Below are 17,209 nucleotides of genomic sequence, written 5' to 3'. Positions count from 1 at the left end.
AGAGGTTGCAACGATTGGTTAATAGCACGTTCATTGAAAAACCAAAAAAGTATATGTTGAAAAACCTCCTTTGCCCGCAAGGCCAGGAAGTTGCCCCTAAAACCTCAAGAAAAAACGTTTGTTTATTGATGTATTTTGGTCATTTATAAGATAGATCGCACGATATACACTGGCGATATATGCAATCTTGTGACATACATTTCGCGGGTGTATTTGTCTTTATATCTTCCAGTAATTTACGCAATCGATCCCAAAATTTAACGGTAAAAGGGCATGTTTATTTACACTGCTGATATTGTTCGTGTTCGCCGCATTTTCAGGGCACGAGAATTATTGAATTTTATTATTGACCCAACAGATCATTACATCCTTCAAAACGATCTCGACACCATAAGCTCCTGGTGCACTCATTCGCAGATGAATATTAACCCCGGAAAATGCAAACAAATGTCCGTTACCACCAACTCGACCAAATCCTCTCGCGAATATTCATTACTGGCACAACAATTAGAAAGTGTTCCATTATACAAATACTTGGGTGTCCATATTTCTGAAACATTAGCGTGGAATGAACTTATCGACAACATAATCACCAGCTCAACGAGATTTATAGCTTTTTGAGGCAGAATCTCTATCTGGCCCCTGCTGCGACAAAATTACTCGCCTATAAAACAATAATTCGACGCAAACTTGAATACGCAAGCGTTGTGTCAAATCCACATCAAAATTATCTGATATCAAACCGATAATCAATTTAAAAAAAACCACCCGGTTCATCCTAAACGGTTATTCTCCATAAAGTAGTGTCTCCCCTAAAATAAAGACTTGGTCTTGCTTTCTTAGCCACACGACACAAACGTAACAGCATGTGTTTCCACCATCACGTTTACAACATTTATTGTCAAAATGCCCATTATATTTCTCCTCGAAACGACAACACATGTAAACTCCTTCAATGGCGCTCCCATAATAACTCATTCATGTTTTCTCCCTTAATATTGCGTATTACAGAATGGAATAACTTGCCAGATCACTTTGTAACCAACTTAGATATTACACCGTTTCAAGAAATGTGAGGGCTTTTGTTCAATGAGTAGGGAATGTCTCTTTGTGTATATATATATCTTGTTTTCTTCCGTAGTTAGACGAAAATTGGCTGTGTTGGTGTCCTTACGTTCTTTTTTATATTGTATTCACATTTAATGCCACCCCCCTCCTGTCATGCGTCCTTAAAAGACGCCCTTGAGGTAAATAAATGAAATGAAATGAAATATAAAGACAAAGACAATCGCAACATTCTAGAACCATGTATAATATATTAATTTTAGTATATATTTATTTAGTTATTGAATTCAACAAGCGGTCAACGAAGCACCAAGTTCATATAATAAAATACATAATATTTCGGGACAATGAAAGCCTTTTTTATATTTTCCAATTTTTAAAACATCCTATAATATTTCTTGCTATTTGGCGGATTAAGTCCGCACCCCTTTACTCCTACTGTGGAGCTCCAAGTTTCATCTTATGGGCGCAGCAACTAAACGAATCGCAGCGCACATGTTTGCGACACACCGAAACTATCGACGAGCTGCGTGAGCCACTTCCAACTGCACGGCTTTGACGAACCCAACATCTCATGGATACGGGTGGCAGAAGGCAAAATTATTTTTAAGCTAAATTAATTAGGGCTGAGTGGAGCGGCAGAGTGTAAAGTAAAAGAGACGGTGATGTTACGAAGTTTTCGAATGTATCAATATTTCTGAAAGGCTTGAGGACTCCGCGCACATATGCGGAATATTACTTTTACCAATCTTTTTAATCACCATGCATTCTGTTCAAATTTAAATTAAAGACAACATTTTGTTAGCTCTTTCGCCGTCACAGGAAACTGTCGAACTTGCCAGATGCCGTACGAGACGGACCCGTCATTGCGCTATATACCGGCACACCATCGTTTAATAGACAGCACGTCAATTCCCTTTTAGGCAAGATGCATGAAAAACCCTGTTCCGCAACGCTAACTGATGTTTCGACTTTCAAGTTAAGTTTCTTTATTTGCTGGGCTAATCATTCTAGAAGGGGCTGCGGTTCGACAGTATCCTGATCTGAACACCATGATCCTTGTTGTTGTATGGGCACGCTACCAATCTATACATGAATTCGTTTTCAGGCGAGATGCACGAATAAACTCTCCCGGAACGCTACTTCCTTTTGGCTTTCTAATCAAACTGTGTTTACCTGATTAAACACTATCCAACTGAAAATGGGCAGCGGTCCTACTGTTCCTTTTATTTCGGTATCAAATAATATTGCTTTCTTTTCGGTAATAGTGAACGAAATGAATTCGATCCTAAACGGTTTAAGGGTTTGGGTTACGGTTTTAGCCTCTGTACTTGACTGCCGCGTAGCAGAGAGAGCGAGAAACAAGTTTACCGACAATTTATGAAGATGGTGTTGATGTCACCGCCGAGTCATTTTAATATGACAACGTCTATAGAAGTCCTCCCAACGAAAGCACAATAAGTCCGGGAGCAGATAAATTAGTTGAATGACGCTGCGTTATGCGTAATTTCATTCGCTTGAAGCAGGATGTCGATCATCCTATTTTAACGCACCGGAATTTTAATATTAGCTATTGTTGCGTAAGCGCCAATTGTGCTAATTTAAACCAAGTGTTTCCTGGAAAACATCGGACTTATTCACCACTAAAGACATCGATAGAAGTTACCATAATGTCCCGCATTAAAATTTTACAGTATACTTAAGGGCAGAATTTGTATATTTCTTATCGAGCTTCCAAAACAGTACTCTTCAAAAAAATCACCCACAACTCGCATAAAAGAAATACATCTTAGAGTTCAATTATATTATTAATTTTTTTTATATCTTAGAAGTGCTTTGCAAGACCGTAGGCGAGAGGAGCTTGGTGGGCGTAGGCGAAGGGAGCGGCAGCGTGCACCACTGGGGCGGCGTGCACAGCGCGCACGGCAACTGGAGCAGCGTGAACGGCGTGCACGGCCACTGGAGCAGCCTTGACAACGACCGGGTGTGGACCCTCGACGGCGGTGGAGAAGAATGGAGCGTCGGCCGGAGCCGAGGTCTTGGTTCCTGGCTCGTTGGTCTCCACGGTGGGATGGAAGCCGGTGGCGTCAGCCACGTACTTCACCACACGACTGACTCCGAGGGCATCGACATAGCTGTAGGAGCCGACCTTGTTGTTGAACTCGTCTCCGGTCTCCTGACGGGTCATGCGTGTGCCGAACTCGTCGACGTTGTCGAAGCCGAAACTGTATGGCTGGGGAAGGTGCTGCAATAAAAAGAAAATAATATACACTTGCATCAGCAGAGTTACGCAGAAAACAAAAGCCTGTTTATCTATACCAGACAATAGATTTTCCCTCAATTTGACTTTATCTAAATGCGTAAATATTTCGCTGAAGCAAGGGTTTGCAGCTCAAACACGTCGGCTGTTTTTCCCTCTCCATCTCCAATGGAGCAAAACAATAAAGTTAAAGATGAATTGGAAGTAACTAAGGTCATAAAAATCTGGGATGGTTCAAATTTTTTTTGTTATGTAACCGTGCGTGACAGCTTAAAGTGAATATGTGTACATTGTGAAAAATACTAATACGGTACTTCCGGTGTTACAATTTAAGAGACGGTGTTGACACCTGATTACCTAGACATGATATCTAGTGTTCTTAGGTATTTCTTAAAATCTTAGGTCTTTCAAGATTTCTACAATTTCTCACTTTACTGACCTGCTCCACAACAACTCCGCAAGCCACGTAGGCGAAGAAGCAGCACACAAGGACCTGAAAGCAAACATAACGTTGTTATTCCAGTTAAAGCGAAGACAAATCTGTTTCTGAAAATCTTAATATCCAAGTCCCCTACCTTGGTGAACATGATGATTACTTTTCCTCTTGCCTGAGAGTGGAAACGATGGTGCAGTACAGGACAGTAAAGCCTTATATACCCGGTGCAAAAATAACTTAACTATAGACACGCCCTGTAAAGCCATCCAGTCAATAGCGTAAGTGAATCGACGAAGAAAAAATAAGCAGATTTCTGCGTTGATTAATTTACAGCGTGGTGAACTCGGAAGGACGGGAGAGAAAAGGAATGCGGTTAGAAAGGGCTAATTTTTTAATTTTTCTTTGTAGCTGTTCGTGTCAACGTACGATTTGAAATGCCGTTATGAAGTAGGATGCTTTTGCGCGTGAGAAAAAGACATGCTAAAATCAAAAGAAAGCTTGCATTTTCAATATTATGTTTGTCAGTCTATATTGTTCAGCTAGGACAGTAAAACCACGTTTAGGGTCGGAAAAATTCCCTACATTCAATCCAAATAAAAATGTCCCATGCTTACATTCATGCTAACATTCAGCGCACCACAATTTTAGCTTCTGTAGATATATTGATACATATATTATAGTCCGGATTTCATTTAGTGTTTTGTTCATTTCTTACAAGGTACGAAAAATACGATAACTAAGAAAGCGTAATATGCATTGTATTATGGTATTCGATTACCTTAATCAAGTTTTGAAGAATTAAAACAGAAGTCAATGGTGTACGACATCTGGTCATTTAAAATACTTAACGTAGCGACGTTTAGGGTCGGAAAAATTACCTACATTCAATACAAATAAAAAATGTTCAAGCTTGCAATTATGCTAACATTCAGCGCATCACAATTTCAGCTTCTGCGAAGATATTCGTATAAAAATATAGCCCGGCTTTTAATTAGTTTTTGTCCATTTCTTAAAAGGTGCAAATAATGCGATTACTAAGAAAGCGTAACATGCATTGCATTATGGTATTGGAATACCTTAATCAAATTTTGAAGAATTAAAAATGAAGTCGATGGTGTACGATATCTGCTTAATAATTTCAAATAGTTAACCTCATTTTTATTTCATTAGGTAATACCTTATACCTCTTACAAATGAAAAGAACGACTTAACACTTATTGCTTCAGACAGTACTTAATATTTTTCGCATATAACAAACAAGGCATTAGCCTGATTTCTAACTAGTGAGTTGTGACACATTTTAATGTACAGCCTTCAGATGTTTTGACAATATTGCTTGAACTCCGGCCGGCCGGTTGGTCAGCGCCTTATCTTGGCGTCAAACGTTAACAAACTGGTATCTGAACAAGCTAATTCTATGAAATATTTAGCCCAACAAGTTAAGGACTTGAAGGACAAGGGCGTAGACTTGGAAAATAGAAGTCGCCGACAAAATCTTGTTTTCTATGGTGTAGAGGACAACCACACAGAAACGTGGGATCAATCCGAAAAAATAATCGAGCGCATTTGTAAAACCAGCCTGGGTATCGAATTGACATCGGTACAAAGGGCGCATCAAATTGGTCGTTACAGTCACGAGAAAAAAAAGGCCGATTATTGTAAATTTTTCGTCTTACAAAGAAAAGCAGGACAATATGTCGAACGCCAAAAAGGTTAAGGGTACAACCTACAGCGTAGACCAGGACTACTCACCCGAAACTCGAGACATCCGCAGGCTACTATGGGAATTTGCAAAAATTAAAAAGGCAGATAGAGAAAATCAGGTAAAATTAAACTTTGACAAACTAATTGTTAATGGTAAGGTGTTCACTTCGGACAAAGAAAAAGGGGAAGTTGTTCGTGTCCCGAAACATTGACGCCCCACTAAAAAAAAGGAAACAGTTCGTCGTGATTTAGTTGCTATTCATGTAAATTGCAGAAGTGTAGTAAATAAAGTCAATGAATTTGCTGGATTAATCGCGTCCGTCAAGGATGATATTGTGTTTGGGACTGAATCTTGGCTGAATCCCTCTATCAGCGATAGTGAAGTATTTCCGAAGGAATTTATTGCTTATCGGAAGGATAGGCCCCGCCTCGGTGGAGGGGTCTTTTTGCTAATTCATTCTTGACTAACGTCATCTGTACTCGATCTTGGTCCCGACGCCGTCGAGTCAATCTGGTGCACAGTCACTTTAACTGATCATTTTTCATGTGTTGTTGGGGCGTTTTACCGACCACCAAACTCGGATTTCGGCACCTTGCAGCTGCTGTACAATATTGTCCTCGAGGCCTCTGGCCAAACTATTTTGCTAGCGGGGGATTTTAACTTGCCAGACCTAGACTGGCAAGACGGCACTTGTGTAAACAAGGTTAATAGCGGCATCAACCTTGAAATGAAAAGTATAGCAGACACTTTCGGATTGTTACAGTACGTGAAAGAGCCAACTCGGGATAATCGTATTTTGGACCTCTATTTTTTTGTAGCTTACCGAATCTCGTTAGTTCGGTAGACGTCATTCCGGGTATTAGTGATTATCTCGCGGTCGTTGCAAGCCTAAACACTAAAAATAATCGGTCGAAGTCGTGTGCATCAAGAAGAGTCTTTTTCTTTGAGAAAGGTGATTACTCTAGTATCTCCAGTGAACTTCTTGAACACTTACCTGTTTTTGAGTGTCTGTCTGAGGATTATGGTATCCACGCATTATTGTAGGTTTTTAAAAAGAAGTTACTTCAACTTAGGCATAAGTATATCCCAATCATAGATTCGGCAATGCTTAAAAAACGAAAAAAAAAACATCGGTGACTTCACGCGTCCTTGGAATAATTAAAAAAAAAACGTAGGCGAGCGTTTGTTAGATTAAAAAAAAAAAAGTAACAACCACTTGGAGAAACTTGCTTAAATAACTCGGGACTACAAGTTGAATATAAAAAGTGCCAAGGAAACTTGTTTTTGTAGACTAAATGATAGGATGAAAACGAATTCTATAATGTTTTGGCAATACTTAAAAGGATGCGGCACCAATTTTGCAGGAATAAACAAAATTACCTATAATCAGCAGGTAATTGTAGATGATGCAGAAAAAGCTTCGTGTCTAAATAATTACTTTCAATCTGTTTTCTCACCCAAATACGACTGTAATTGTTTTTCACCCGTGAGCACTGTCCCAATAAGCAGCCAGTGGAACTAAGCGTGAGTGGTATCGAAGTGCTACTAAAGAGTATCGACGAAACTAAGGTTAATGGCCCAGATGGCATATCTCCTCGCGTGCTTAAGCGCTGTGCTCATCCGATTTCACTCTATCTTTATTTAATTTATGCGAAGTCGCTATCTGTGGGTCTCTTGCCAAACGACTGGAAGACCGCTCACATAGTCCCTATTCACAAAGGTGGTTCTATGAAAGATGTCGAAAACTACAGGCCTATTTCATTAACCTCCATCTCATGCAAGGTCATAGAACATATTTTATACACTGAAATAATAAATCATATGACAAAAACAATCTATTATCTAAACAACAGCACGGTTTCCATAAAGGCTTATCTTGCACCACGCAACTTGTCGAATTTTATCATGACTTGTCATCTGATGTTAATGAGGGAGGCCAAAGAGATTGTATATTCCTAGATTTTCGCAAGGCTTTCGATGCTGTTTCGCATTCACTTCTGCTAAATAAACTTAAGATGTTAAATATAGATTTAACGGTATTAAGAGAGATTGAAAATTATTTGCTAGAGCGTTGTCAGTGTGTATTAGTGAATGGTAAAAGTTCGACATACGTTAATGTTACATTGGGAGTCCCACAGGGCTCTGTCTTAGGGCCGCTTTTGTTCCTAATATATATTAATGATATTTCCTTGGGTATTTCATCTTGTGTTCGGTTGTTTGCCGATGATTGCGTGTTGTACAGAAAATTTAGTAACAAAGATGATGCCACCCAGTTACAAATAGATTTATAATGCATTACTACGTGGTGCTCTACTTGGAAAATGGCTTTAAGTCCCAAAAAGTGTGTGCATTTATATTTTACTAAAAAGAAGAAAATTGAAACCCAATATTATATAAAAAAACAATATAGTAAACAAGGACTCCAAGTATAAATACTTAGGTGTCACGTTATGAACTGACTGTTCGTGGAATTCACATGTGGATGACGTGATTGTAAGGGCTGGCAGGGCGCTGAACTTTATTCAACGAAGCCTGAAATGTTCACTCCCTAACTTAAAGGAAACCGCGTATTTAACATGTGTTAGGCCAATTTTGGAATATGCCTGTGCCGTCTGGGACCCGGAACAAAAAACATTAATAGACAAACTTGAAAAAATACAAAATAGAGCTGCTAGGTTTGATCTGGGATGGTACGGGCGGAGAGACAGCTGTACTCAAATGAAGACTGAACTGAATTAGGAACCTCTCTCAGCCCGCCGTAAAAAAATTGCGTTTAAAGTTTCTGTTTTTGATATTTAAAAATAAAACTGGAATTAACAGTGCAACTTACTTAAAAGAACCATATTATATTTCTAAACGGAACGATCATGCTTTCAAAATTAGAGAGTTCCGCGCCAGGAGGAGCATGTAAGCCAACTCTTTTTTTGTTAAAAAGATACGAGAGTGGAATGAGCTGTCGGAGCTGCAAGTGTGCAGTGAAAGTGAAGATGTGTTTTTTTCAGCATTGTAACCCCCTTGCTGTAACGCCCTCGGGCACTGCGGGGTAATCTCTGAATAAATAATGAATAAAGAAAAGCAAGTCACCGAACAAGGTGCGTGCTTTCTGCCACACACGTGTACCCTTGCTGAGCTGCTCCTTAACGCCGGCATAATGAGCAGATCTGGCGGCCTACCGAAGTTCGCGTGGCATTGCTAAAATCTGAAGTATGTACATGTGTTCTACTTTATTGGCATTCTTAAAAATGATTTGGGATTATATTAAATTATGTCTCCATTCTTTTAAATGATCGGAATCACAACCGATCATAGAGGTTGCAACGATTGGTTAATAGCACGTTTATTGAAAAACCAAAAAAGTATGTGTTGAAAAACCTCCTTTGCCCACAAGGCCAGGAAGTTTCCCGAAAAACCTAAAGAAAACACATTTGTTTATGGATGTATTTTGGTCGTTTATAAGATAGATCGCACGATATACACTGGCGATATATGCAATCTTGTGACATTCATTTCGCGGGTGTATTTGCCTTTATATCTTCCAGTAATTTACGCAATCGATTCCAAAATTTAACGGTAAAAGGGCATGTTTATTTACACTGCAGATATTTTTTGTGTTCGCCGCGTTTTCAGGGCACGAGAATTATTGAATTATATTATTGGCCCAACAGATCAATACATTCCTCAAAACGATCTCGACACCATAAGCTCCTGGTGCACCTATAGGCAGATGACTCTTAACCCCGGAAAATGCAAAAAATGTCCGTTACCACCAACTCGACCAAATCACCTCGCGAATATTCATTGCTGTCACAACAATTAGAAAGTGTCCCATTATACACATACTTGGGTGTCCATATTTCTGAAACAGTAGCTTGGAATGAACATGTCGACAACATAATCACCAGCTCAACCAGATCTATACCTTTTTTGAGGCGGAACCTCTATCTGGCCCCTGCTGCGACAAAATTACTCGCCTATAAAACAATAATTCGACGCAAGCTTGAATACGCAAGCGATGTGTCAAATCCACATCAAACTTATCTAATATCAAACCGATAATCAATTTAAAAAAACACACCCGGTTCATCCTAAACGATTATTCTCCACAAAGTAGTGTCTCCGCCTTAGAATCAAGGCTTGGTCTTGCTTTCTTAGCCACATGACACAAACTTAACCGCATGTGTTTCTTCCATCAAGTTTACTATAGTAATTGACAGTTCAGAAACATTTATTGTCAAAAATCCCATTATATTTCTTCTCGAAACGACGACACTTGTAAACTGCTTCAATGGCGCTCCATAATAACTCATTCATGTTTTCTCCCTTAATATTGCGTATTACAGAATGGAATAACTTGCCAGATCATTTTGCAACCAACTTAGATATTACACTGTTTCAAGAAATGTGAGGGCTTTTGTTCAATGAGTAGGGAATGTCTCTTTGTGCATATATATCTTGTTTTCTTTTGTGGTCAGACGAAATGTGGCTGTGTTGGTGTCCTTACGTTCTTTTTTATATTGTATTATATTGTATTCCCATTTTATATTGTATTCCCATTATTCCCTCAAAAGTCGCCCTTGAGGTAAATAAATGAAATGAAATGAAATATAAAGACAAAGACAATCGCAACATCCTAGAAGCATGTATAATATATTGATTTTATTATTTATTTATTTAGTTCTTATTTTCAACAAACTTTCAACGAAGCTCCAAGTAGATATAATAGAATACATAATATTTCGGGACAATGAAAGCCTTTTTTATATTTTCCAATCTTTAAAACATCCTATAATATTTCTTGCTATTTGGCGGATGAAGTCCGCACCCCTTTATTCCTACTGTGAAGCTCCAAGTTTCATCTTACGGGCGCAGCAACTAAATGAATCGAAGCGCACATGTCTGCGACACACCGAAACTATCGACGAGCTGCGTGAGCCACTTTCAACTGCACGGCTTTGACGAACCCAACATCTCGTGGATACGGGTGGCAGAAGGCGAAATTATTTCTATGCTAAATTAATTAGGCCTGAGTGGAGCGGCAGAGTGTAAAGTAAAAGAGACGGGGATGTTACGAAGTTTTCGAATGTATCAATATTTCTGAAAGGCTTGACGACTCCGCGCACATCTGCGGAATGTTACTTTTCCCGATATTTTTAATGACCATTTATTCTGTTCAAATTTAAATTAAAGACAACATTTTGTTAACTCGTTCGCCGTCACAGGAAACTGTCGAACTTGCCAATGCCGTACGAGACAGAGCCCGTCAATGCGCTATATACCGGCACACCACCGTTCAATAGACAGCACGTCATTTCGCTTTTAGGCAAGATGCATGAAAAACCCTGTTCCGCAACGCTAACTGATGTTTCGACTTTCAAGTTAAGTTTCATTATTTGCTGGGTTAATCAATCTAGAAAGGGCTGCGGTTCGACAGTATCTTAATCTCAACAACATGATTCTTGTTGTTGTATGGGCACGCTACCAATTTATAGATGAATTCGTTTTCAGGCGAGATGCACGAACAAACTCTTCCGGAACGCTAACTCCTTTCGGCTTTCTAATCAAACTGTTTTTACCTGATTAAACACTATTCAACTGCAAATGGGCAGCGGTCCTACTGTATCTTTTCTTTCGGTATCAAACAATATTGCTTTCTTTTCAGTAATGCTGAACAAAATGAATTCGATCTTAAACGTTTTTTTGGTTTGGGTTACGGTTTTAGCCCCTGTACTTGACTGCCGCGTAGAAGAGAGAGCGAGAAACAAGTTTACCGACAATTTATGAACATGGTGTTGAAGTCACCGCCTAGTCATTTTAATATGACAACGCCTATAGAAGTCCTCCCAACCAAAGCACAATAAGTCGGGGAGCATATAAATTTGTTGAATGACGCTGTGTTATGCGTATTTCCATTCCCTTGAAGCAGGATGTCGATCGCCCTATTTTAACGCACCGGAATTTTAAAATTAGCTATTGTTGTTTTAAATTGTGACAATTTAAACCAAGTGTTTCCTGGAAAACATCGGACTTATTCACCATTAAAGACATCGATAGAAGTGACCATAATGTCTCACATTGAAATTTTACAGTATACTTAAGGGCAGAATATTATATTTCTTATCCAGCTTCCAAAACAGTACTGTTCAAAGAAATGACCCACAACTCCCATAAAAGAAATACATCTTAGAGTTCAATTATATTAATAATTTATTATTTCTTAGAAGTGCTTTGCAAGACCGTAGGCGAGAGGAGCTTGGTGGGCGTAGGCGAAAGGAGTGGCAGCGTGCACCACTGGGGCGGCGTGCACTGCGCGCACGGCAACTGGAGCAGCGTGAACGCCGTGCACCGCCACTGGAGCAGCCTTGACAACGACCGGGTGTGGACCCTCGACGGCGGTGGAGAAGAATGGAGTGTCGGCTGGGGCCGAGGTCTTGGTTCCTGGTTCGTTAGTCTCCACGGTGGGGTGGAAGCCGGTGGCGTCAGCCACGTACTTCACCACACGACTGACTCCGAGGGCATCGACGTAGCTGTAGGAGCCGACCTTGTTGTTGAACTCATCTCCAGTCTCCTGACGGGTCATGCGTGTGCCGAACTCGTCGACGTTGTCGAAGCCGAAACTGTATGGCTGGGGAAGGTGCTGCAATAAAAAAAAATAATATACACTTGCATCAGCAGAGTTATGCAGAAAATAAAAGCCAGTTTATCTATACGAGACAATACATTTTCCTTGCATTTGACTTTATCTAAATGCGTAAATGTTTGGCTGAAGCAAGGGTTTGCAGTTCGAACTTGTCGGCTGTTTTTCCCCTACCATCTCCAGTGGAACAAAACAATAAAGTTGAAGATGAACTGGAAGTAACGAAGGTCATAAAGATCTGGGATGGTTCAAGTATTTTTTTATTACGTAACCGTTCGTGACAGTTTAAAGTGAATATGCATACATTCTGAGAAATATCAATACGGTACTTCCGATGTTACCATTTAAAAGACGGTGTTGACACCTGATTACCTAGATATGTTTACTATGATCAAAATGAAGGTTCTCAAACACTCTACCTTCGTCCCAATGGACGTTCTAAATAACCTCACATGATATCTTGTGTTCTAAGGTTTTGCATAAAATCTTAGGTCTTTCAAGATTGATACAATTTCTCACTTTACTGACCTGCTCCACAACAACTCCGGAAGCCACGTAGGCGAAGAGGCAGCACACAAGGACCTGGAAGCAAGCAGAACGTTGTTATTCCGGTCAAAACGAAGACAAATCGGTTTTTCAAAATCTCAATATCCAAGTCAGCGACTGGCGTCAATAGGCTTGCCTACCTTGGTGAACATGATGATTACTTTTCCTCTTGCTTGAGAGTGGAAACGATGGTGCAGTACAGGACAGCAAAGCCTTATATACGCGGTACAAAAATAATTTAACTTTAGACACGCCCTGTAAAGCTATCCAGTCAATAGCGTAAGTGAATCGACGAAGTAAAAAAAACAGATGGTTGCGTTGATTAAATTGCAGTGCGGTGAACTCGGAAAGACGGGAGAGAAAAGGAATGCGGTCAGGAAGGGCTTATTTTTTTTATTTTTTGTTGTAGCTGTTCTTATGAATGTATGATTTGAAATGCCGTTATGGAGTAGGATGCTTTTGCGCGTGAGAAGGATAAATGCTAAAATCAGGATAATGCTTGTATTTTGAATATTAGGTTGGTCGAATTCTACATTGTTCTGCTAGGAGAGGAAAGCCACGCTTAGGGTCGGAAAAATTCCCTACGTTCAAGACAAATAAAAATGATTCAAGATTACATTCATGCTTATATTCATCGCATCACAAATTCAGCTTCTGCGAAGGTATTGGTATAAAAAATATAGTCCGGGTTTTATTTTGTTTTTTGTTCACTTCTTCAAAGGTGTGAAGATTGCGATTACTAAGAAAGCCCGACATGGATTGCATTATGGTGTTTCATTACGTTGATCAAGTTTTGAAGAATTAAAAATTGAGTCAAAGGTGTACGATATCTGGTTAATAATTTCAAATACTTAACCTCATTTTATTTCATTACGTAATACGTTATATTTCTTACAAATGAAAACAACGACTTAACACTTAATCCTTTAGACAGTACTTAATATTTTTCGCAGATTACAAACAAGGCATTAGCCTGATTTCTATCTAATGAGTTGCGACACATTTTAATGTACACCCTTCATATTTTTTTACTTTATCGCTTGAACCCCGGCCTGCCGGTTGGATAGCGCCTTATCGTGGCTTGAAGCAGCAAGTCACCGAGGCTAGGTGTGTGCCTGCTGTCACACGCGTGTACACTCGCTGAGCTGCTCTTTAACGCCGGAATAAGGCGCAGATCTGGCAGCCAGTCGAAGTTCAAACGATATTGCTAAAATCTGAAGACTACGTGTGTTCTACTTTATTGGCATTCTTGAAAATGATTTGGGATTATATTAAATTATCTCCTGATTATTTTAAATGATCGGCATCACAACCGATCATAGAGGTTGCAACGGCTGGTTAATAGCACGCTTATTGAAAAACCAAAATGTATGTATTATTAGGTTACAAATATAGGGTGATTTAATGAGGAATTATTAGATACAGGATGGATAGTAGGGGTGACATTCGTCCGGGAACAGTCCGAGCTCTCTGAATGCTCGTCGAGCGCGCGCCACTCTGCGGTACCACTTCTTCTTCCTAACAATATTCGCCCCGTCGATGCAGGCACCGGTCATCTGGTGCGTTTGAGAGGCTTACGTATCACGACGATAGTAAGGTTTCATACGGTTATGTGGACCACGTCACAAGATCTTGAGCGATGATCAAGGGGCGGGGTAACAGGCGCAACTTCGTAGTTGTTGAAAGAAAGTTGACGGACGACACGGAACGGGCCGACGAATTGCTTGAGGAGTTTTTGAGACTTGCCGGGTGCGCGCAATGGAGTCCACAAGAGAACTTCGCCGCCTATGTCGTAGGTGGTAGGCAGATGACATGCATCGTAACGTAGCTTCTGGTGCTCCTGCGATTCCTGGGTGTGCATGCGGGCGAGTTGGCGAGCGTCCTCTGCTCTGGATGTGATCTCTGCTGCGGACGGCTGAACCAAGGTGCCAGGTGTGTAGGGCAAAATGGTATCAAGAGGTGTGAAGGGTTCGCGGGCATAGAGGAGGTACACTCTAAGAAAAAAGGGAGGAGAAAGGTAGCAAAAGCGACTGTTCCTCCTTGTCGCGGACAAGTTGCCCAGAGAAGGGAGGAACGGCAGTTCAGATGAAAGGAGGAGAGCGAGTTCCTCCTTGTTCAGTAGGCGCAGAAAATAAATAAAAAAAAAAAAAAAAGTTCAGTAGGCGCAGGGGTAGAACATCGCGCTACTGACCAAGTGGTCAACGGTTCGATCCCCAGAGAAGTGTTTTTTTTTTTTTTTTTGTAAGGTTTTTTTTATTTTTGTTTGCCAAAACACACATAAACAAACCCAGACCGATGAAAGGAAAATTAAAGTCCTTATTGTTCTCCGAGACATTTTCCTCCTCCAGGCAGACCGGAGAAAGCTTTCGCCCTCCCGACCCATCTTCTTTCGGTTTCGTTTTTCGAGCACATCGCGCACGTTGTTTAATAAATTAATGTTGAGTTGATTGAGCTTCAGCGGCAGCGAAGGCCGCCTGTAATTCCATCTTCTAGTCCAAACGTGCAGAAGATTTCGGTTGCATTGACGTTTTTACCACTAATTTTATCAAACGAGCTAACGAAGCCGCTAGAAACAGCGAAGTTCCGGAGCAGTGCCAGCAGCGCTACATACACTGGGTAAGACGGCCGTCTCTAATTTGCGGGACACACGCGGAACTACAGCAGCGAAACCACGAGGAACTGTGTCGACGTTTTCGACGTTATGGAAATCGCGAGAACTGCGTCCAAGGAAGGCAGGTTTTCCTGCCGGCTGCCTGGGTGCCTTCCGTGCTGAGTTCGGTTCCGTTGTCCCGTGCCGAGTGCCAACCGGCGTTCAACGTGATTCTTCTGCGTGTCAGCAACATCGTCAACGTGGTTCTGTATTTCTTCATGTCAGCGACATCGTGATGGCAGTGTTGTGGGTTGTGAACAGAAGACTGGAATTATCGCCGATGTGACCGTGTGTTCGCGTATCAGTGGTGTAACAACAAGATGAGATGACGTAAACTGTCGGGCATTGATGCTGCTGGTCGGGCCGTTATCGGAGGGGCCGGGGTGTCGCAGGATGACATTCCGCTTTACATTAAAGAGTTTAAAACCACTTGAGGGATTAGGTGCAGTCGATCGACGTGTGGATAGTCATGTTGGAACGCTGGTCTGAACGGTAAGCTGCTATCGTACAGTGGCCAATGTGACTGTCGGTCCCCGAGAGCGATTGCGCTCTGGGGAAAAGACAACACTACGAAAGTATGACGGAAAGTACGTATATTTATAATGGAAGTTTAGCATAAAAAAAAAAGACAAGCAAAATCGAAAAAAAAAACAAAAAAAAAAAAACGCTATCCTTTATTTTACTGTTTAAATATATTACGGTTCCTGTAGAAACTGCCCTCTAAGTGGCGCGCTGGGATGAGCGCTAGAAGTTTTCGAGCTCGCAACGGCGCAGCTCCGTACACTTAACAGTCGTCGCAAGTCGCGGCATTGACTGCATTCAAGTTGATCCAAAAGCGATTTCTGTGCCCGTGAAGCATCACTTCCAGCTGAGTGGATATCCGCTCTACAGAGATTAATTCAAGACGGCAATTGCAGCTTTGCGCGAACAGCACAAATAGAAAAACGAACACTACAATATAAATACTGGCTACGAAGGGCCATGCGGGAAAACAAACTCATGGCTTGGAACCACATTGGAGCGGCTCGATTTATGGGCTTTCAAATAGTTATGGCATGATCGAGCGTCTTCTTTTTAATAAGAGATTCATCCCCTGAGCCATTAAAAATAGCCTCAGATGTATGACATTGCTGGAAAAAAATGAACATGTTCGGAATATTTTTTTTCTTTTGCTTCGGGAGTCACCGAAAAATTCCGTACGTTCAAAACGACGACTCTAAAAGACGGAAACGCAGGGCTCGGTAGTAGTAATCGGGGCAGTGTGCTGTTGTATTGATGTTTGTATGTGCGATGCCTGTGTATGAGTTCAATATATGTTGACCTGATGTTTGCAGTGTGCGCAACGTGTCTGCATGTGTTAGAGATTCCGAAGAAAAGGAAACGCAATTGTGGCGTAAGAAAATAGATATTTTTTTTTTGTAAAACATGAATTGGGCGGTACCTAGCGCCACCTAGCCTAGCTACGTGCGATTACTCTGCTTGACCCTGCCATCTGGTGGCAAGCGATTTAACATCCTTTTACGCTACGCGGCTACGCCATAATTTCGTGTTACCGTGCTGAGATAAGCCAAGAGGTTGCTTCGGATTTGCTTTCTTTTGAGAGCGGCTTTTGGTTTTGCGGGCGAATGATTTTCACTCCTCCGTGATGTGCGGTTGACGCAACGGTTGACGAAGGAATTGTGGCTCGAGGAATAGCAAAGTAGGACATAAAGTGCGCGAACTGAGTGCCGGTTTTCTCCGTTGAACATCGCAGTGCTGACGATGAGAAGACTGAGTGACTGCATGCTTTCGAAACGTAAGTTTCTTTACCTGCAGGGGTAAAGAAACTTCGGAAATGAATACAGTTCGCGGAAAGCTCGTGTTACGTTTTTATTTCCTGCTCCTCTCGCTTCGTGCAATAGACTTAGTGTTCT

General features: G+C 41.0%; 1 protein-coding gene across 1 annotated transcript in view; it reads right to left on the bottom strand.

Annotated features, from left to right (window-relative positions):
* The window catches only part of LOC121838147 (cuticle protein 16.8-like), a 32,634-nt gene extending 28,722 nt beyond the window's left edge, over positions 1 to 3,912 (bottom strand). Inside the window, exons 1-2 of the mRNA XM_042294223.1 lie at positions 3,901 to 3,912; positions 3,765 to 3,818 (exon numbers count right to left, since the gene is read on the bottom strand). Coding sequence (XP_042150157.1) covers positions 3,765 to 3,818; positions 3,901 to 3,912 — 66 coding nt within the window. The remainder of the gene's footprint in view (positions 1 to 3,764; positions 3,819 to 3,900) is intronic.
* Between the last annotated feature and the right edge of the window lie 13,297 nt (positions 3,913 to 17,209).

This window comes from Ixodes scapularis, unplaced genomic scaffold (genome assembly GCF_016920785.2).
Source record: "Ixodes scapularis isolate PalLabHiFi unplaced genomic scaffold, ASM1692078v2 PGA_scaffold5__190_contigs__length_132052651, whole genome shotgun sequence".
Taxonomy (NCBI): domain Eukaryota; kingdom Metazoa; phylum Arthropoda; class Arachnida; order Ixodida; family Ixodidae; genus Ixodes; species Ixodes scapularis.
This window is presented reverse-complemented; position numbering and strand designations above follow the sequence as displayed.